Source organism: Cyanistes caeruleus, chromosome 33 (assembly GCF_971803275.1).
Source record: "Cyanistes caeruleus chromosome 33, bCyaCae1.hap1.1, whole genome shotgun sequence".
Classification (NCBI taxonomy): Eukaryota; Metazoa; Chordata; class Aves; order Passeriformes; family Paridae; genus Cyanistes; species Cyanistes caeruleus.
In genome coordinates, this window is record NC_141734.1 from 2,406,956 (window position 1) to 2,425,935 (window position 18,980).

The window sequence follows — 18,980 nt, forward strand, 5'->3', positions numbered from 1 at the left end:
GTTCCGCCGGAAGCGCTGCCGCCTCTCTCTGCCCGCGCCGGCCTGAGGGGACGGACGGGTCCGGGCTGAGGCCGCCGCGCATCCGCCGCCATCCCGCCGCCCCCGCCGGGCCCCGCCGCCGCCGCCGCCGCCATGACGGAGCAGATGACCCTCCGCGGGACCCTGAAGGGCCACAACGGCTGGGTGACCCAGATCGCCACCACCCCGCAGTTCCCCGACATGATCCTGTCCGCCTCGCGCGGTGCGCGCCCGGAGCGAGCATCGGGAGGGCTGGGGGGGTCTGGGGGACACCGCGAGGGAAAGCGGGGCTGGGGGAGCCCGGCGGAGGGGGCTTGCGGGGCCCTCAGGGCCTTGGGGCTCTGCCGCTGACAAGAGCCGGGGTCCCGCAGTCAGGCGGGCCGGGTGCGGGGCCGGGGGTCCCCGGAACGCGCTGGAGGGGTCGGGGGCAGCGGGAGCCGAGCGAGGAGGAGGGAGAGGCGGCAGCTTCTCCCCCGGCTCTGCTGGGGTTTGTCCCCGCGGGGGTGCCTCCGGTGACACCCCCGCGTGGCCCCGCCGCAGACAAGACCATCATCATGTGGAAGCTGACCCGTGACGAGACCAACTACGGGATCCCGCAGCGGGCGCTGCGCGGCCACTCGCACTTTGTCAGCGACGTGGTCATCTCCTCGGACGGGCAGTTCGCGCTCTCGGGCTCCTGGGACGGCACCCTGCGCCTCTGGGACCTCACCACGTCAGTTCGGGGGGTCACTGCGGGGTGCTGGGGGGTCCTCGGGCTCTGGGACAGCTCCGGGGGTCTCACCGGGGCCGGCTCATCCCAGGCCTTGGCTGAACCCCGGGTTTTGGGGTGTTGGAGCCGCTCCCCGTCCCTCTCCTGATGATTACACGTAGCATTTCACCGATCCCACGGGATCTGACGACACGTCCTGCAATGATGATGGGAGAGACGGGGGGGAGCAGCCCCGGGGGAGTCAGGCTGGGTTTTGGGGTGTCCAGGGCTGCGTTGAGGGGATGGACAGAGGGTCAGACTGTGGAGACAAACTCATCCCAGTCCCCAACTCGCTGAGTAAATTATTCCACCTCTCCTTTTATCCCGATTTGGATCTTTTTCGTAGTTTGTGGGTATTTGTCCTGGTTTCTGGGTTTGCCCCGGACTCCTGGGGGGTTTCTGACGCCGTTGCCGTTCCCGCAGGGGGACGACCACGCGGCGCTTCGTGGGCCACACCAAGGACGTGCTGAGCGTGGCCTTCTCCTCGGACAACCGGCAGATCGTCTCCGGCTCCCGGGACAAGACCATCAAGCTCTGGAACACGCTGGGGGTCTGCAAGTACACCGTGCAGGTGGGCCAGGGGGCTTGGGGCTGATCCTGGGGGGCTTGGGGCTGATCCTGGGGGGTTTGGGGCTGATCCTGGGGGGCTTGGGGCCAGTCCCGGTGGGTTTGGGGCTGATCCTGGTGGGTTTGGAGCCAACAGTGCTGGCTTGGCCTCAGTGCTGTTGGCTGGGGGAGCCCTGGGGGGCTCCGGGGGTGTCCCTGCCCCGTCCCACCCCGCTGCCGTTCCCCGCAGGACGAGAGCCACTCGGAGTGGGTGTCGTGCGTGCGCTTCTCCCCCAACAGCAGCAACCCCATCATCGTGTCCTGCGGCTGGGACAAGCTGGTGAAGGTGAGCCCCGGGGAGGGGGGGATTCAGCCCTGCCATCCCGGGGTTTGCCCCCTCTCATCCCGCTTTTCCCGCCCCAGGTCTGGAACCTGGCCAACTGCAAGCTGAAGACGAACCACATCGGGCACACGGGCTACCTGAACACGGTCACCGTGTCCCCCGATGGCTCCCTCTGCGCCTCCGGGGGCAAGGTACGGCCCAGGGGACACCTGGGGACACTGGGGGGACACTGAGGGACACCTGGGGGATGCTGGGGGGACACTGAGGGACACCTGGGGACACTGGGGGACAACGGGGGGACACTGGGGCTGCACCCCAGCCCCAGTTCCCGTTGTGGGGTGCCTGGGTTGGTCACGGTTGGAGCGGGGAGAGGGGAGGCCTCACTGCAGGGAACCTCTTGGGGCTCCTGGGGATTCTTTTGGGGCGTTCCTGAAGGTCCCCAGGATCTTCCTGGCACCTTTCGGAGCTCCCACAGACTCCTGGAGCTCTCAGGGATGTTCTGGAGCTCCTGGGGTCTGTTGTGGAGCTCTGTGGCCCCACTGGGGGATCCCGTGGGTGTCCGTGGGGCCGTTCCGGAGCTCGGTGTCCCCGTGCTGTCCCCAGGACGGGCAGGCCATGCTGTGGGACCTCAACGAGGGCAAGCACCTGTACACGCTGGACGGGGGGGACGTCATCAACGCCCTGTGCTTCAGCCCCAACCGCTACTGGCTCTGCGCCGCCACCGGGCCCAGCATCAAGATCTGGGTATGGAATTCGGGAATCGCCGCTGGGGCTGCCCCGGGACCCCCCTGTGATGAAACACTCGGATGCCTCCGACCGCTCCGTGGGGAAACCCAGAGGCTGTTTCTGAGCCGGGCTCGGGTGGCACCTGGGTGGGATCCAGGTGGGACGGGGGTCGTTCCTCACCTCTCCACCCCCACAGGACCTGGAGGGGAAGATCATCGTGGACGAGCTGAAGCAGGAGGTGATCAGCACCAGCAGCAAAGCGGAGCCGCCCCAGTGCACGTCCCTGGCCTGGTCGGCCGATGGGCAGGTGAGACCCTGGGCTCCCTCCCTGGGGACCCTCACCTGGCCAGGGGAATTCACCTGGGGACCCTCACCTGGGCAGGGAACATTCCCCTGGGACCCTCACCTGGGCAGGGAACATTCCCCTGGGGACCCTTCCCACAGGGACAAGGGTTTGGGGAATGAGGGCCCTCCCTGGCTCAGGCGGTTTGGGGACCCCTGACCTGTCCTGGGGGGTTTGGGGGACCCCTGACCTGTCCTGGGGGGTTTGGGGGACCCCTGACCTGTCCTGGGGGATTTGGGGACCCCTGACCTGTCCTGGGGGTTTGGGGGACCCCTGACCTGTCCTGGGGGTTTGGGGGACCCCTGACCTGTCCTGGGGGGTTTGGGGGACCCCTGACCTGTCCTGGGGGATTTGGGGACCCCTGACCTGTCCTGGGGGTTTGGGGACCCCTGACCTGTCCTGGGGGTTTGGGGACCCCCTGACCTGTCCTGGGGGTTTGGGGGTCGGGGCTGCTCGGGGGTGACGCTGCCCTGAGCCCCTGTCCTTGTCCCCAGACGCTGTTCGCCGGCTACACCGACAACCTGGTGCGGGTGTGGCAGGTGACCATCGGCACCCGCTGAGCCCCAAACCCCGCGGTTTTACCCCAAAAACACCAATAAACGGCGCTTTACGGAGCTGCGTGTCGGCTGCTGGGATAAACCGGGGTTGCGGGGCCAGAACCTCGGGGAGGAGGAAAACGCTGCTGCCGTCATCGGGCTGCGATTTGGGGACGTTCCTCGTCCTCCCCCCCGCTGTAAAAACCCCAAATTCAAACAAAACAAACCCCAAAATAGGGAAATACGAGACACGAGGAACCTGGCCGGGCTCCAGGCAGTTCTGGAATATTCGTTGGCGTGGAATCTCCGCACAGCAGCTCCACTCTGGCCCAAAGTGCCGTTTTTTACCATTTTGGGGGGGTTTTGATGCCTTTTCCTGACTGTTGGATGCTACTTCAGAGGAGAAGGGGGAGCTGGGGACCCGGACATGCAGCTCCAGGTCATCCTTAACCAATTAACGAGGATCAGGGCGGGATCAGGGAGCTGGGATTGCACCCGTGCTTGATTTTGGTGATGTTGGGGGGGCCCCGACCCCAGTTTCGGGGTAATTTACCCCAGACTTGTCCTGGAAATGGCTCTTCCCAGGATCCAACAACCTGGAGCCTTGGATACAACTTCTTTTATTCTTTATTATTGACGTGTCATAAAACTAAATCTCCATTTAATTCTCATTTTAGCCAAAAATATCCCGAACGAGCTCTGTAACGCCAACAGGAAATTCCCAAATCCACCAAAATCCAGGGAAACGTGAGGGGGAGTGTGAGGGGGGAGCTCCCGAGTGGGACAGGATCCGGCTGGAAATAAAAAGGGGGAAAAATAAATATTCCCCAACTCGGGGAGCTCCAGAGCTGCGGGGGGGAAGCGGCTCCTCCCAGCCCCGTAAAGTGCCAGAGGGGAGAGGAAAATCCAGGATTTTCCCCCAAAAATGGCAAGGAAAAGGAGGGGAGGAGCAGGAGAACAGCAGGGGAAGAACAGGAACATCAGGGCTGGGGCGGGGGGGGGGGCTCAGCTGAATCCCAAAAAATCCAGGCACTGAGAAATGCGGATTTTGGGAAAAGAGTGAGTTTCAAATCTTAGAGGATTTGGCCCCAAACGCAGAAAAACTCCCGGTGATCCGGAAAGGGCCCAAAATTCAATTGGGACACGGCTGGGAGAGGGAGGGAGCAGCTCCCAGCGGCAGGAACTGAACCGGATCCGAGGGGAATGCATCCCAACTCCAAAATCACCTCCAAAAGGGGCGGCTCCTGCCCCGCCCGAACGCAAACCGGCTCCTGAGGGCTGCGTCTCGCCCCGTGAAACACAAAACCAGTCCCAAGAGGGCAGACCCTGCCCCATCCCAACACCAAACTCGGTTCCCAGGTGAATTCCGCCCGTTCCTACCCAAACCCAGTTCCGAGGTGGATCTTGCCCCATCCCGAACCCGCTCCCCATCCTGAGCCGCCCCAACAGCAGCGGGAGGAGGAGGAGGAGGAGGAACCTCGGGGGCGCAGGAAGCCGGGGGCAGCAGCCCGGGCCCGTCAGGTGCAGATCTTGATGCGGGTGCCCTTGGCCAGGATGCGGAAGAAAGGGAAGACGCGCTCGCGGCAGCAGATGTGGAAGGTGTGGATGTGGCTCATGCTCTCGGCGTTGTAGAAGCACAGCTGGCCCCGCTCGTAGTCCAGGTAGACCCCGAAGCGCCGCGGCTGCTCGCCGGGCGCCAGCGCCGTCTGCTCCGTGGCCGTCAGCGCCTGGTACTTCTTGCCGCTGGTGCCCACGGCCCAGATCTCCCGCTTGGGCGCCGGGGAGGAGCAGCCGGACGCGCCCTTGTGCCGGTGCCGGGTGGTCTCACGGGCGGCCCCCACGGCCCAGCCGCGCCGGCCGCCCACCTCCACCTCCCAGTAGTGGCGGCCGGCGCTGAAGCCGGGCGCTCCCAGCACGCACAGGTCGCCGTCCGAGCGCCGGGCGCTGCCCGCGGGCTCCTGGCGCCGCTCGGACAATCGGACGCTGCGCCGGTCCAGGGACAGGCTGAGCCGCGGGTGGGCCGTGGAGGGGTCCAGGGTCACGTCGGCTGCGGGGGTTGGGAGGGGGCTTAGGGGGGGTTCTGGGGAAGGGGGGATTCGGAAGGGGAGCTGTGGCACGTGGGGGGGTTGGAGCAATCATTTCCAGCCCTTCAACACCAGATTTCCACTCCTTCAGCACCCGGTTTCCTGACTTTAATCCCAACTGTCACCTCTTCAGCCCCCTATTCCCATCCCTTTAATCCCAAATTTCCACTCCTGCTGCTTCCAAATTTTCATCCCTTTCACCCCCAATTTCCAATCCCTTCGATCCCCAGGTTCCAGCCTTTCAAACTTCCACCCCTTTAACCCCAGAATTTTCACTCCTTTAATTAAAAAAAAATTTACCTCTTCAACCCCCAGCTCCAGCTCCTTTAACCCCCCCAATTTTCACTCCTTCAATCCCAAATTTCCCCCCTTTCCCCCCCCCCACCTTGGGGCACTTTGCTGAAGACCTTTTCCATCTTTCTCATCACCACATCCTGCAGGAAACAATTCCGGAACTTCTTCCCCACATCCACCGGGACCATCTCGGGCTCCTGGAATTTGATGTTCTCACACCTGCAACAGGAAACAAAAAAAAGTGGGGGGGAGAAATTTGTATTCAGATGCTCCACGGTGTCTTCCCAGCCTTCCTCCTCCCCCAGATATCCCAAATCACCCCCAAATTCCCATCCCTGCCCGGAATTCCCACCACCCTGGCCCACCCTGCAGCAGCTGCCGGGGTGGGTTTTCCCAGGAGAGGAGGAATGAGGAGTGACTGACCTGATGAAGGTTCCTTTGATGTCCTGGGAGAAGGCAGCAGGTGCAGATCAGGGAGGGAAAAAAAAGAGAGGGAGGTTAAGGAGGACTTGGATTGTTCCTGCGGGATTCTGCTGCGGCCCTTGGAGACCCCGAGAAGCCGGAGTCCAGGGGGACGCAATAAAAACCCAATCCCCGTTTTCCCTTTTCCCCCAGAGAACTTTGTGGAAGAAGCCCCGGGTTCTCCCTCACCTTGAGCAGCTGCAGCCCGTCCTGCCTGCCGGCGGCCTCGGCGTCGGCGATGAGGCGGCGCAGCGCCGAGCTCCGCTCCTCCAGCGCGCCCAGGTTGCGGCGCTGCCGCGCCAGCAGCGCCTCGTGCCGCTCCTGCAGCTGCTGCAGCAGCAGCACCTGCTCCCCCGCCAGGAACCGGTGCAGCACCTCGAAATCCGCCTCCAGCTCCTGCATCTCCACCTGCATCTGCTCCTGCCGGGAAAAACCGCGGGATCCGTGCTGGGAGCGCCCCGGGAACAGCGGGGGAAAAGGGGAGGGTTCAGGGAGCTTCTGCTGGGAATTGGGCGGCTGCTGGGAATTCCCTCCTGGATAAATCAGATTTTTAAAGTATTTAAGGGAACATGGGAACAGAATTCCAGTAAATTAGGGTTTGACTGAACCTTTATTCCATCAAATTAGAGTTGAGGGATTTCTTTTGTCCTCTGCCTCCCCCCTCAACCATCCCTTGGGCTGAGAAAACAGGATTTTAGTGTCCTGGGAATGATTGTTTTTGGTGGAGTAAAAGCTGGGAAGCGAGAAAATCGGGAAAAGGCCTCAGGACCAAGCAGTTCTCACCCTCAGCACCGAGATTTTCTCTTCTTCGCTGGATTTCTGCTTCAGCACCGCGTCCAGCTGCTTCCGGAGCGGCTCCAGGTGGCTCTGGAGCTTGTTCTGAGAGAAGGGCAGGGAGCTCAGGCATTGCAGATCCGGGGAGTCCCGGTCTCAAAACGCCCCTCGTCCTCCTTCCCTCCCCAGCCCCACGTCCAAGCCGGGCACCGACCCTCTCACCCCATTCCAGACCCCTCACTCGACCCTCTCGCCCCATTCCACACCCCCAGACCCCTCACTCGACCCTCTCGCCCCATTCCACACCCCCAGACCCCTCACTCATCCCCAACCCACCCCCTTTTCCTGCCTCCCGCAGCATTTTTGCCATCTTTCCCCCCAGGAAGATGCAACGACCCTTCCCCGTCCTAACCTGGCACTTCCCATCTCAAACTGGAGCATCCCGCCCCCCAAGCGCCCCTTTCCCCCCGTCCCCGGGCACCGAAGCGCTGCGGCCGGACCCTCCCGGCCGTGTCCCGGGATCCCCCCGGTGTCCCCGAGCCCCCGGGATCCCCTCGGTGTCCCCGAGCCGCCCCCACCTTGCAGTCCTGCACCACCTCATCGAGGGGCACCACGCTGTGGTGTTTGTGCCCGCGGGCCTCGCGGCACACCACGCAGATCGCCGCCTCGTCCACCTCGCAGAAAAGCTTCAGCGGCTCCTGGTGCTTCTCGCACAGCTCGGGGGGACCCCCGGGAGGCACCGCCGGGCCGGGCCCGGGCCCCGCGGGGCGCTGCGGCCGCGGGTGCAGCTGCCGGATGATCTGCACCATGTTGGCCAGCTGCAGGTTGGGGCGGAAGCTGCGCTGCAGGAACGTCTTGCGGCACTGGGGGCAGGTGAAAACCGGGGGGCGCCGGGGGGGCGGCTGCTCCTCTTCCTCCTCCTCCTCGTCCTCCGCCTCCTCCTCCTCCTCCACGTCCTCCTCCATCACGTCCTCGTCATAGTCCTCGTCCCCGAAGTAGAGCCCCCCCTGCGCGCCCCCCGCCCAGGCGGCGGCGGCTCCTTCCTCCTCTTCCTCCTCCTCCTCCTCCTCGTCCTCCGCGGGGTCCTCCCAGAGCTCGGCTTCCTCCTCCTCCTCCTCCTCCCACATGTCGTCCTCTTCCTCCTCGTCCACGCCGGCCTCGTCCTCCTCCTCCTCCTGCTCCACGTCCAGCTCGTCTTCCTCCAGCTCGTCCTCGTCCTCCTCCTCCTCCAGCTCGGAGCCGCCCTCGGAGCCGCCGGCGGGGGGCTCGGGGCCGCCGCGGGCCCAGAGCCGGGAGATGCAGCCGCGGCAGAAGTTGTGCCCGCAGCCGATGGACACCGGGTCGGCGAAGTAGTCGAGGCAGATGGCGCAAATCGCCTCCTCCTGCAGCGTCTCCACCGGGTCCGGCCGGGAGCCGGGGCCGCCCAGCGCCGCGGGGGCCGCCATGCCGGGGGGCGAGACCTTCCTCCTCCTCCTCCTCCTCCTCCTCCTCCTCCGGGGCTCCTGCCCGGCCCCGCCGCGCCCCCGGCCCAGCTCAGCCGCCCGCCCCCGCCCCTGCCGGCCCCCAACCCGCGCTGGCTCCCGCTCCGCTCCCCCCGGCCCGGGCACGGCCCCCGGAGCCCGGCGAGGCCCCGGCGGAGGCTTCAACGCGCCCGCTGCCCACGCCGGGCCGGGGCCGCCCCGCCGGGCCGGGCCCCTCTAGGCCTCACCGGGCCTTGCCGCTACCCGCGCCCCCGGTGCCGGCGTCCCCCGCGCGCCCTCGCGGCTGTGGCCGGTGCCGGAGGAGCCGCTCGGTGCCTGCCGGGTCCCGCCCGGTCCCCGCCGGGTCGCCTCGGCCGCGCTCGCCCGGCGGCGGCTCCGCCACAAACGGGAAACGCCGCGGCACTTCCGCCTTCCGGCACTGATACCGCCCCTTCTGCGCGCCGTGACCGGAAGCGGTTTCGGTTGCTTAGCAACGAGGGCAGTGGCAGTCCCCCCACTTCCTCTCCGGGGCTTGTCCAGCCACGGAACTCGGTGTTCGTGGAGGACTGGAGGCGGTGGCAGCGCTGTGGGGCGGGCCCACGGGCCGGGATCTTCTTCTGGGCACGCCCGCAGCGAACCCCGGTTCGATTCCCGCGAGGGGCGCTCGAACATGTTGTTCTTTTTCCCCCGAAATGTCTCTTTTCTGCCCTTTTCCCGAGCTCCTCCCTCGGCCGCGGGGTCCCGCTGCTGCCGCGGGGCGCGGGGGGGCGCGGCTGTAGCGCGGCGGGGCGGGGAGCGCGGCACAGCGTTTCTGTAGTGTAGTGGTTATCACGTTCGCCTCACACGCGAAAGGTCCCCGGTTCGAAACCGGGCAGAAACAATCCCTTTTCCTTCTCTTTTTCCTCCTTCCCTGCTCTTTTTTTCCTTTATTTTCCACTTTTCATTCCAACACTTTCAAGACATCTCAGCCCTTCTTCCATCATTTTTCTTTGCATAATTTTTAATCTCAACCCTTCTTCCCTCCCTTCCTTCTCCAGCCAATCTTTCCTCCATCACTTTCCCGTTACACATTTGGATCCCAACCTTCGCCCCCCCGCCTCATTTTACCCTATTTCAGTTTTCCCACCCCAATTTCACGTGATTTCTCCTCGGTCGCTGCTCCAGCCCCGCCCTGGCTCTGGCCTTATCAGCTCCCCGAGTCTGCTCCTTCAGAGGCACCGAGGAGGAGGAGGAGGAAGCAGAGGAGGAGGAAGAAGAAGAAGAGGAGGAGGAAGAAGAAGAAGAGGAAAGAAGAGGAAAGAAGAATGGGAAAAAGAGGAAGAAGGAAAAAGGAGGAGTGAGAAGGAGTAAAAGGAAGAGGCAAGAAGGAAGCATGAAGGAAAAGATGAGGAAGGAGAGGAGGAGGAGAATGTGGTGAGGAGGAAGAAGAAGAAGAGACGAGGAGGAGGAGGTGAGGAAGAGAGGCAAGGAAGAGAGGAGGAAGCGAGGAGGAGGAGGAGGAGAGGAGGAAGCATCCCCTCGTCTCCCTTTCCCCGCTCCTTTCCACCCCGCTCAGGCAGCACGTTCCAACCATCCAACATCCCAGGCGGAGGAAGCACAACCCTCCTCCTCCTCCTCCTCCTCACCCAAACCCCCATCCCAGGCTGAAGAAGCGCACCCTCCTCCTCCTCACCCAAACCCCCATCCCAGGCTGAAGAAGCGCACCCCTCCCGCTCCATGGCGGGGCCCAGCCCGGCCGAGCAGCTCCGCGCCGAGGCCTCGTGTCCCGTGTGCCTGGAGCTGTTCCAGGAGCCCGTGTCCATCCCCTGCGGCCACAGCTTCTGCCGGGGCTGCATCGAGCGCTGCTGGCAGAGCTGCCGGGGCTCCTTCGCCTGCCCGCGCTGCCGGAACGCGGCCCCGGAGCCCGGCCTGAGACCCAACCGCGAGCTCGGGCACGTCGCTGACATCGCCCGGGGGCTGCTCCCGGCGGCACCGGGGACGCTCTGCGGGCGGCACCGGGAGCCGCTGCAGCTCTTCTGCCGGGAGGAGCGGGCGCTGCTGTGCCTCGTGTGCGGCCGCTCCCGGCTCCACCGCCTGCACCGCGTCGTGCCCGCCGAGGAAGCGGCCCAGGAGTACAAGGTACTTTGTACAAGGAGTGCAAGGTAGCACCGGGCAGCCCCCGGGGAGCGGCGCTCCGGGGGAGATCCCCCCCCGGCTCCCGTGGGAAACGGGAATTGTCGGCTTTCAATTGCTGGGTGGCGATTTCGGTGCCCAAAGTGTGTGAAAACGCCTCCAAATGCTCCTCTTCTGCGGTGTTTTTAATCCGGTCTCAAGGGCGTCTTCACTGTTTCACAATAAATATAAATTATTTTGGGTCGGTTAGTTACAACTGATTTAGAAACCGCTTTTCTGATCCTTTTCTATTCTCCTGCAAAAAGACTTCTGGAAAATCCTATATAAACTTAAAGAAATTATAAATCGACAGCGGTTCTTGTAGATATAAACACCTGCTGAAGAAATCTGCCTGAGGTTGTTAAAGACTGAGATCTTTATCCCAGAACCCAAATTTCTGGAGGCCACGAATGGTTTTTGGGGGGAAATCTCTCTTATCTGGGGCTCCCAGCCCTCCCTGGGTGCGGGGTTGGCTCTGGCTCAGCTCCTCGCAGTTCTTATGCAAAGCGTATCCCATCTCAGACGAGGAGTGGAGGAAATTTTAGTGGGAAAATGGATTTTTCTCAGCCCCTCTGAGTTCGCCTTTTATTTCCCTGCAGGAGCAGATCCAAAACTGCCTCCAGGCTTTGAGGGAGGAGAGAGAAAAATACCTGGAAAGCCGAAAATCCGGCGCTCGGAGGAGTTTGCACCTGGTGGGAGCCCCCGAGAGGAGCTGGGGGGGTCGGGGAGCGGTTTGGATCCCGGGGCGGGGACGGGTTTGGGTCGTTCCCTCTACCCCAGCGGTGTTTTGGGGTTAAATCTCCCGGGTTTGGCTCTGGGAGCGCTGCGTTCCGTGTTTATCTGCCGGGGCTCAGCGCAGGCTGCGCCGGGAGATAACGCGGAGCTGGGAGGGGAAGGGGGGCAAGGGAGGGACCTCGGCCCTTCCGCCGCCCCTGCCCTCACCGCCGCTCCCGGCAGGACAAAACCAGCAGCGAGGGGCAGCGGACGGCGCAGGAATTCCGGGAACTGCAGCGATTCCTGGAGGAGAAGGAGCGTCTCCTCCTAGCCCAGCTCGGGGACCTGGACAGGGCCATCGGCCGAGCCCAGGACGAGGCGCTGGCCAAGGTCTCGGAGGAGTTATCCCAGCTGGACACCCTCATCTGGGAGATGGAGGGGAAATTCCAGCAGCCCCCGAGCCACTTCCTGCAGGTGAGAGCCCGCAGCTCTTGGACCGGGAGGGGAAAAGGCGGAGCAAACAAAATCCAAGAGACCCAGGAGCCCGAATTATCCCCACAGGGGCTCCCCTGGTGTCACTGCCACAGCCCTGGCGATGTCCCGGCTGCGACAGAGCTCGGACACCTCTGGGATGTGGATCGGGTGTGGATTAGGATGGGTTTTTAAGTCCCTGCGACCCAAACCAGGCTGGAATTCTTTGATCCCGGGGTTTGAAGGAACGGTCTATTGTTCCTCCTCTCTAACCATCTCCTCTCTCCTCCCACCTTTAGGACCTCCAGCAGCTCCTGGACAGGTAATGCAGCTCCTTCTCCCTCCTCGCACCTCTGGGGCCATCCAGGCCAATCCCGAGGTCCAGGTTTCCTTCCCACTCCCACTCTGCTGCTTCGGGCTCGGGAATTTGGCTCTGGGGGAAGGAAACGGCCCAGGAAGGGCAGGGAAAAGGGGCTTGGATTTGCAGCTGGGATAAACATCCTCAGCCCGTCCCATAACGGCCCCCGGGATATTTAATGAGAATAAAATGAACCATCAGACTGGAGGGTTTTTCCCCTTTTTGGCTTCTTTGCAGCTGTGAGATGATGAAGTTCCACCCCCCGGCCGAGATTTCCTCCGATCTGGAGAGGAGGCTCGAGGATTTTGTCCAGAGGAACGTCCTGGTGAGGAGCACCTTGAGGAGATGCCAAGGTGCCGAGCGGGACTGGCGGGGGCCTGGTGTGGGAACCCAGAAGGAGCGGGGTCCCTGGGAGGGAGATCCGGGAGAAATGGGGTCCCTGTGTGGGATATCCAGGAGCTGTTCACCAGAGAAGGACCCTGAGGTTTTCCCTGAGGGCAAAACTCAGTCGGGGGTTGGAGAGAGGAGAAAAAACAGCCCAGCAAAGGAGTTTCCCCTCCCAGGTCTCACCTGAAAAGCGGATTAGGGGTCACTGGTGGGAAAATCTGATCCCACGTGGGTGCCAAGCCAGGGAAAGGACAGAGCGGGGATAAATCCACGTGCACAAATCCTCGGGGATGAGTTTTGCTTGGCCAGGGGATCCGTCCCGTGGGATGAAGGTATTGTCTGACCCCGAGTCTGTGAAATTCTCTCCTCAGACAGCCTCATGTTCCAGCTGCAGGAGCCGGGTGAGTCGGGGCGAGGAAATGGAGGGTTTGGGCTCCTGGGAGAGTTTCCCATGGAAAAACCGATGTCGTTCCTGCTGCGGGGAGGGAGGGAAGAGCGACGGTCCTGGTGTGTGCAGGGAGTGGGAGAACGGGGCCGATCCAGGTGCTGGGAGGAGCAGGAACATCTCCATCCCCGGGAAATGGGAGAGCGGGGCGGATCCCGGGCTCCGGGAGGGACAGGAGCATCTCCATCCTCGGGAAATGGGAGAGCGGGGCGGATCCCGGGCTCCGGGAGGGACAAGAGCATCTCCATCCCCGGGAAACGGGAGAGCGGGGCGGATCCCGGTGCCGGGAGGGACAGGAGCATCTCCATCCTCGGGAAATGGGAGAGCGGGGCGGATCCCGGTGCCAGGAGGAACCGGAGCATCTCCATCCTTGGGAAATGGGAGAGCGGGGCGGATCCCGGTGCCGGGAGGGACAGGAGCATCTCCATCCCCGGGAAATGGGAGAGCGGGGCGGATCCCGGGCTCCGGGAGGGACAGGAGCATCTCCATCCTTGGGAAATGGGATATCGGAGCGGATCCCGGGCTCCGGGAGGGACAGGAGCATCTCCATCCTCGGGAAACGGGAGAGCGGGGCGGATCCCGGGCTCCGGGAGGGACAGGAGCATCTCCATCCTCCCCGACCGCCCTCCAGCGCTCCCTTCTCCCGCAGCCGACGTCACCCTGGACCCCGGCACGGCTCATCCCCACCTGCAGCTCTCGGAGGACGGAAAAGAAGCGCGAGGGCAGCTGGTGCCGAGGGACGTCCGGGACCACCCCGAGCGCTTCGACTTCGAGCCCTGCGTGCTGGCGCGGGGGGGCTTCGCCTCGGGCCGGCATTTTTGGGAGGTGGAGGTGGGGCAGGGCGGGGTGTGGGCGCTGGGCGTGGTGCGGGAGTCCGCGCGCAGGAGGGGCCCCCTGAGCCTGACCCCCAAAGAGGGGGTGTGGGCGCTGGAGGCTTTTCATTCCCTGACCTCCCCCCGCGCCAGCCTCCGCCCGCAGCCCCCGCCCCGGCGGCTCCGGGTCTCCCTGGACTACGAGGGGCGGCGGGTGGCTTTCTTCAGCGCCGGCCACGACATTCCCATCCTGGAATACACCCGGGCCGCCTTCAACGGGGAGAGGGTCCTGCCCTGGTTCAAGATGGGGATGGGGGCGCGGCTGCTGGAGGTGACGCGGGGCTGCGAGGAGCGGGCGGTGGCCGGGCAGGTCACGTCGCCGCTGGACTGGGTGGGCTTCGGCTTCTCGCTGCGGATCTGCCCCTGAGGGGCTGCGGGGACGTGTCCCGAGCGATGCCGCGGGAATTCGCCGCCCCTCCGTGTCCGTCGGGAGCTCCGGGATGGCCCCAGGGATCGGCCGAGTGGAGCCCTGGGGGCGGAGGGCCGGGTTCAATGTGCGGATTTTATCTTGTACCCTTGGCAGGATGGATCCTCCCGCTTTCCTCTCTTCCCAAAGAGCTTTTTGTCCAGGGTGTGTCCTGAACCCTTCACCTCTCGCTTTGGGGAGCTGTTTCCCCTCTCTCTCCACATCCCTGACATTTTGTGTCATATACAATAAATAAATATCATAAATAAATATCATAAATAAATGTCATAAATAAAATGTCTCAAATAAAAGAACATTTCGTGTTGCACGCTTGCCTCCCTGCCCCGCCGGGAATTGTGTTCCTCTGGATTTCTGAGCCTCTGGGTGATAAATTATGAAAATCTGGGGGGGATGAGGACACCTCGCTGAGCTTTGCGCCTCCCCAGCCTTTCACACAAGCCGCGGAGCAACACAAGCCCTCCTGGAACCCAATTTTCCACATTATTACTCCCCAAAAACGCTGTCCCCCCCGTGCCGGCCGCTGGGGAGGGACGAGGTGGGATCAATCCCAGGGGGGGTGGTGCCTCGGCAGAGGCAGGACACGGGTTCCGGCACTTTTTGCCGCTTTCAAAGACATCGATTTCCTCAAAAACGCGCGATTTTCGTCCGAGGAAGCCCAAAAGAGGAAGCGGCAGCACCGAAACAGCCCCGTTATTAATTCCGGAACCGAGAAGAGGAACCGGGAGAGACGCTGGGACCGGAATAACAGGCAGGGGATGAGTGGAGCCCCCTCCCCATCCCCGCGGGTCCCTCCCGGAGGCAGCTCCTGGCATCACGCCGTGTCCCGGGAATTCTCCGCATCCCTCGGGGCCAGAGATCCCTGTTCCCGACTCCTCCAGGCTCCCTCCCTGTCTCTGATCTCCACCCAGGGACTCCCTTCTCTCCGGAGCGATGCAAAGCGCTTCCCACCCGGGCTGGTTCTCCAGGCTCTGCCGACTCCTTTTCCCACCCGATTCCCCATCCCGAGACGGAGGAGCCGAGCCCGAGCCTCTGCCGCTGTTTCACCGGGATCCGCCCCCTTCCCTTCTGCCGAAACTTTCCCGGGAGCCTTTTTGGGGTGCTCGCTCCCAGCGCTGCCGTTCCCACAGCCAGCGGCTCCTCCCTGGCTCTTCCCGGTGGGAAACTTGCGCTGGAACCGAGATTTTTACCTCCAAACCTGCCCGAGCTGTGGGTCCCCCCAGCTCGGTGGCAGAGACCCTGCAATGGTTCCGTAAAAATAAACACGAATTTATCCACGGAGCTCAGTGCAGGAGCAGAGGGTGGGAAATTCCCTGGAGACGTTTCCTGGTGGTCTCAGAGCCCTGGCGTGGCCACAGGGATGGAGGTGAAAGGAAGTCCTGGACCCCAATTTGTCCCTCTGCCAACCCCCCAAGGTCCTGGTTGTGCTTTCCCCTCCCTTTTTCCTTGGATTTGCCCCATCCATGGTCCCGCCAAGCCCTGGGAGCCCCTCGCCCACGGGATCCTGGACATCCCGTGTCTCCGGGATGTTTTGGGGGGAGGTGGACGGTTTTAGCGCAAAAGGAGTGGGGTGGCAGCTCCCTGAGGCAGCAGCTCCAGGCACAAAATCCTGGAATTGTGATGAGGAAAAAGCGGGAGAGGTGGGGGGAGACCTGCCGCGCAAGCTCAGCCCAGCCGGATTCACCCGGGACAGGGAAGGAGCAGGAGAGGAAGGATCCAGCCTGGACAAAGGGATAAACCCGGCAGGGTCTGGATCCCTTGGGAAGGAATTCCAGCGGGGATTCGGCTTTCTGAGCCAGGAGAGGAGGACCCCGAGGAAGGACAGCTGCCCTGGAGGGCGGGAAACTGGAAGACCTGGTAGGTGCCACCTGCTGAGCCTCGGGGACATTTGGGGACACACCGAGCTCGGGAACCTTCCTTTGGGAGGGAGGACGCCGGTACCGCACGGATTTGGGCAGAATTTCACCAAATTCGGGCAGGGAGCTGCTGGGATTTGCGTGGGGATTTGAATCCAGAGGTGCTCTCCCGTGGGAAATGCCTCTCCCGGAGCTCCTCGGGGTATCTCCCACCCTGCTTTCCTTTAGTTTGTCACTTAAATCCCTCTTGGGTTCGGGGCTGCAGATTCCCGGGGGATCCTGAGCTCTCTTTCACAGCTGCAAGACCTGAAAAATGAGCTGGAGAAGAGGCAGGCGAAAAAAAACCCGGAGATTTCCCACCCGGACACCCCGGCAGAGGGGCAGGAAGAGAAGGATCAGCAGCTGGTGAGGGAATTCTCCTGTTTTGAGGGAAAATCAGAGGGAGGGACCTCCCCACTGCGTGAATAATTGGGATTCTCCTGGTCCCCGTTTGGTCCTGTTCCCTCCGGAGCCCCGAGGGGATGAGGAGAGCGAGGTTTGAGCCTGTAAAGATGGGGAAAAGGGAATTAAATCCCCTTGGGAGGGCTGGTGGTTCCCTACATTTCCAAATAATTTGCTCTGCCGTGATTTGGAGGATCTCACGCTGAGCTGCCTTTCCTTTCTCTCTTCCCCCAGGAAGTGAAAAGCTCCTTCAGCAGGTTTGTGGTCTCCCTGAAAATCTTCTCCATGGATTTTCCCAAGAGGAGTGGAGGAGGAGGGAACTCGGATCTGCCAGCGCCGCTCGAGGCTCCTCCTCGGCTCCAGGGAGGAGCCTTTGGGTCCTTGATCACTTTTGGGATGTGCTGATCCACCGGGATTTGGTCTCAAAATATAAAAATAATTGAAAGTCTTGGCTCTTCTCTCTAGTCCAGTCTTCCTCAAAAATTCCTTCCTTTCTCATAAAAAATAAGATTTAGTAAAAAGAAGAAGAGATGAATCCAACAGGGAAATTCGGCTTTTGATCTCCTGGATTTCCGAGGGAAGGGGGGAAATGAAAGCCCAGCATTCCAGCAGCACCATCCCTCACTGCTGGTGGCTCCTGAGAGCTCTCTGCTTGTTCTGAGAAGTGCGAGGGGGGTTTGTTGGTTTCATTTCTTTTGCTCCAGATGTGGAAAAGTGACTTTCCAGCTGCCCCTGGATGCGGCTCCGGAGCCAGAGGAGCGAGTTTGTCACTTCTCATGGAGGAGCAGCGCCCTGAAGGAAACCCTGAGGAAGCTCCAAGGTACCCAGAAGGAGAACAAAAATAGATTTAAGTCATATTTTGGGAGAGCTGGAGTAGCTGAGCTGCCCTGCTCCTGTCCCGGGTATAAATTGGGAATAGAAACATTGCAGGGAGAAGGTGGAGATGGGGGAGAGGAAGGGAAAAGGGCATTTTCTGGTATGAAAAAAAAAAGGAGAGAGAATTTGAAAATCAGGGGGACCCAAGGAGGTTTTCCTTTAATTTTATTTATTTCAGCCCAGCTAGCCGGGTCTTGCCTGTGGCTGCTGCAGACTCTGCTCATTTTCCTCCCACGTCACCTCTTCCCTCCCTCTCCTTGCTGTTTATTTTCCTCGGATTTCTGTACCACTGTTGCTGTGGTTTTTTCTTTGGATTTTTTGGGGTGAAACCCAGCATTTTCTGTTTCAAGAATGGCACTTCCCATAAAATCATGAGGCGACTCTTGGGGTTGTCCTGTGCAGGGCTGAGAGTTGGACTCGGGGACCCCTGTGTTGCTTTCCCAGCTCGGATCTCCTGGGAATACCCCGGGCTAGGAGGGTTTTCCCCAGTTTTGGGAGGTTTGGGGTTTTGGGAGGACCCAGGAGGAGGGACCTGGGATCCTCAGATGCCGAATGGGGTCTGGTCCCGAGCCCTGGCTCTGTCCCCCACAGCCAGCGTGACCCTGGACCCCAACACGGCTCATCCCGACCTCGTGGTGTCCGAGGACGGGAAGAGCGTCTGGCACGGAGCCGGACACCGCGACCTCCCGGACAGCCCGGAGCGCTTTGACTACTGGCCCTTCGTGCTGGGCCACCAGGGCTTCGTGGCCGGGCGGCACTGCTGGGACGTGGATGTGGGGGACGGCGGCGACTGGGCCGTGGGGGTGGCCCGGGAATCCGTGCGGAGGAAGGGGCGGCTCAGCCTGGGCCCCCAGGGCGGCATCTGGGGCCTGGAGAAGTGGGGGGGACAGATCCGGGCGCTGACCGGCCGCAAGGTGACCCTGGTGGCCCTGCGGTGGCTGCCCCGCAGGGTCAGCGTCCACCTGGACTGCGGCGCGGGCACCGTGGCGTTTTTCGATGCCGAGGACGGGGGGCTCCTCTTTGTCTTTTCCCGTGTGTCCTTCGCCGGGGAGAGGGTCCGGCCCTGGCTCTGGGTGGTGGGGGCCAGGTCCCAGCTCCGGCTCTGTCCCTGAGGGAAAAACGCCCCCGATTTTCACAATCTCGGGGGGAAGCTGGGGGAGCCCCTGGGGCAGCTTTGTGTTTCCTTCTCTGCCGGGGGAAGGGAGAAACTTGGGAAACCTGGGAAAAACGAGGCAAAAGAGGGGGACGAAGCTGTGGAGAAGGGACTGTGGGCCAGAGAAATGGGAAACAGTGGGAAAAACGGGAAAAATCAGGATGGAAAGGCTTTCCTGACTGGCTGTAGATAATCCCATCTGAGCTGGTCACCTCCAAACAAAGGGCTCCAAATTACATTTTTTTTTAGGCTTTTTCCCAACCTCCAATGCATGGAATTGCCCTAAAGCAGCCCTTTTCCCCCTGGAAAAGGTCCCCAGGTGACCAGGTCTGTGGCTTCCGTGATTTATATCATTAATAATAAAAGAGGGTGTGAATTCCCGCTCTGTGTCCTTCCTGACTGCTGGCAGTGGCCCGTGGCTTCCAGGCAGAAGGGACAGGGACAGTCCCTGGGCCACCTGCACGGGCCTTGTGGCTCTTCCAGGGTGCAAACACCAGG

At 62.3% G+C, this 18,980-nt stretch overlaps 4 protein-coding genes and 1 non-coding gene across 5 annotated transcripts; 4 read left to right on the top strand and 1 right to left on the bottom strand.

Moving 5' to 3' along the window:
• Positions 1 to 15: 15 nt before the first annotated feature.
• RACK1 (receptor for activated C kinase 1) lies at positions 16 to 3,338 on the top strand. The gene is made up of 8 exons (XM_086870806.1): positions 16 to 241; positions 559 to 730; positions 1,190 to 1,337; positions 1,563 to 1,658; positions 1,736 to 1,846; positions 2,259 to 2,399; positions 2,578 to 2,688; positions 3,219 to 3,338. The coding sequence occupies exons 1-8, from the start codon at positions 133 to 135 to the stop codon at positions 3,282 to 3,284; spliced, it is 954 nt and encodes a 317-aa protein (XP_086726932.1). The 5' UTR covers positions 16 to 132; the 3' UTR covers positions 3,285 to 3,338.
• A 531-nt stretch (positions 3,339 to 3,869) lies between these two features.
• On the bottom strand, positions 3,870 to 8,376 carry TRIM41 (tripartite motif containing 41). Its single transcript, XM_086870776.1, has 6 exons — positions 7,453 to 8,376; positions 6,884 to 6,979; positions 6,290 to 6,520; positions 6,062 to 6,084; positions 5,730 to 5,857; positions 3,870 to 5,307 (listed from the first exon to the last, which is right to left on the bottom strand). Exons 1-6 carry the CDS (start codon positions 8,317 to 8,319, stop codon positions 4,778 to 4,780), a joined length of 1,875 nt encoding a protein of 624 aa, XP_086726902.1. The 5' UTR covers positions 8,320 to 8,376; the 3' UTR covers positions 3,870 to 4,777.
• A 725-nt stretch (positions 8,377 to 9,101) lies between these two features.
• LOC111936805 (zinc finger protein RFP-like) lies at positions 9,102 to 14,449 on the top strand. The gene is made up of 7 exons (XM_086870786.1): positions 9,102 to 10,452; positions 11,085 to 11,177; positions 11,443 to 11,673; positions 11,970 to 11,992; positions 12,266 to 12,381; positions 12,787 to 12,816; positions 13,510 to 14,449. Exons 1-7 carry the CDS (start codon positions 10,051 to 10,053, stop codon positions 14,097 to 14,099), a joined length of 1,485 nt encoding a protein of 494 aa, XP_086726912.1. The 5' UTR covers positions 9,102 to 10,050; the 3' UTR covers positions 14,100 to 14,449.
• Positions 9,142 to 9,214, top strand: TRNAV-CAC (transfer RNA valine (anticodon CAC)). The gene has a single exon. It is a non-coding gene; the product is annotated as a tRNA-Val (tRNA).
• Positions 14,173 to 18,862, top strand: LOC111936804 (E3 ubiquitin-protein ligase TRIM39-like). Its single transcript, XM_023937915.2, has 5 exons — positions 14,173 to 14,226; positions 16,310 to 16,417; positions 16,688 to 16,710; positions 17,158 to 17,273; positions 17,921 to 18,862. Exons 1-5 carry the CDS (start codon positions 14,173 to 14,175, stop codon positions 18,439 to 18,441), a joined length of 822 nt encoding a protein of 273 aa, XP_023793683.2. The 3' UTR covers positions 18,442 to 18,862.
• The last annotated feature ends 118 nt before the right edge of the window (positions 18,863 to 18,980 follow it).

Coding starts and splice junctions, on each gene's coding strand:
- RACK1 (XM_086870806.1), top strand. CDS start 133: ATGACGGAGCAGATGACCCTCCGCGGGACCCTGAAGGGCCACAACGGC. Junction 731..1,189: donor CGCCTCTGGGACCTCACCAC/GTCAGTTCGGGG, acceptor CCGTTCCCGCAG/GGGGACGACCACGCGGCGCT. Junction 1,847..2,258: donor TCTGCGCCTCCGGGGGCAAG/GTACGGCCCAGG, acceptor TGCTGTCCCCAG/GACGGGCAGGCCATGCTGTG.
- TRIM41 (XM_086870776.1), bottom strand. CDS start 8,319: ATGGCGGCCCCCGCGGCGCTGGGCGGCCCCGGCTCCCGGCCGGACCCG. Junction 5,858..6,061: donor ATCAAAGGAACCTTCATCAG/GTCAGTCACTCC, acceptor TTCCTGTTGCAG/GTGTGAGAACATCAAATTCC. Junction 5,308..5,729: donor CTTCAGCAAAGTGCCCCAAG/GTGGGGGGGGGG, acceptor CAACCCCCGCAG/CCGACGTGACCCTGGACCCC.
- LOC111936805 (XM_086870786.1), top strand. CDS start 10,051: ATGGCGGGGCCCAGCCCGGCCGAGCAGCTCCGCGCCGAGGCCTCGTGT. Junction 12,382..12,786: donor CACCTTGAGGAGATGCCAAG/GTGCCGAGCGGG, acceptor TTCTCTCCTCAG/ACAGCCTCATGTTCCAGCTG. Junction 12,817..13,509: donor GTTCCAGCTGCAGGAGCCGG/GTGAGTCGGGGC, acceptor CTTCTCCCGCAG/CCGACGTCACCCTGGACCCC.
- LOC111936804 (XM_023937915.2), top strand. CDS start 14,173: ATGGCCCCAGGGATCGGCCGAGTGGAGCCCTGGGGGCGGAGGGCCGGG. Junction 16,418..16,687: donor AAGAGAAGGATCAGCAGCTG/GTGAGGGAATTC, acceptor CTCTTCCCCCAG/GAAGTGAAAAGCTCCTTCAG. Junction 17,274..17,920: donor AACCCTGAGGAAGCTCCAAG/GTACCCAGAAGG, acceptor TGTCCCCCACAG/CCAGCGTGACCCTGGACCCC.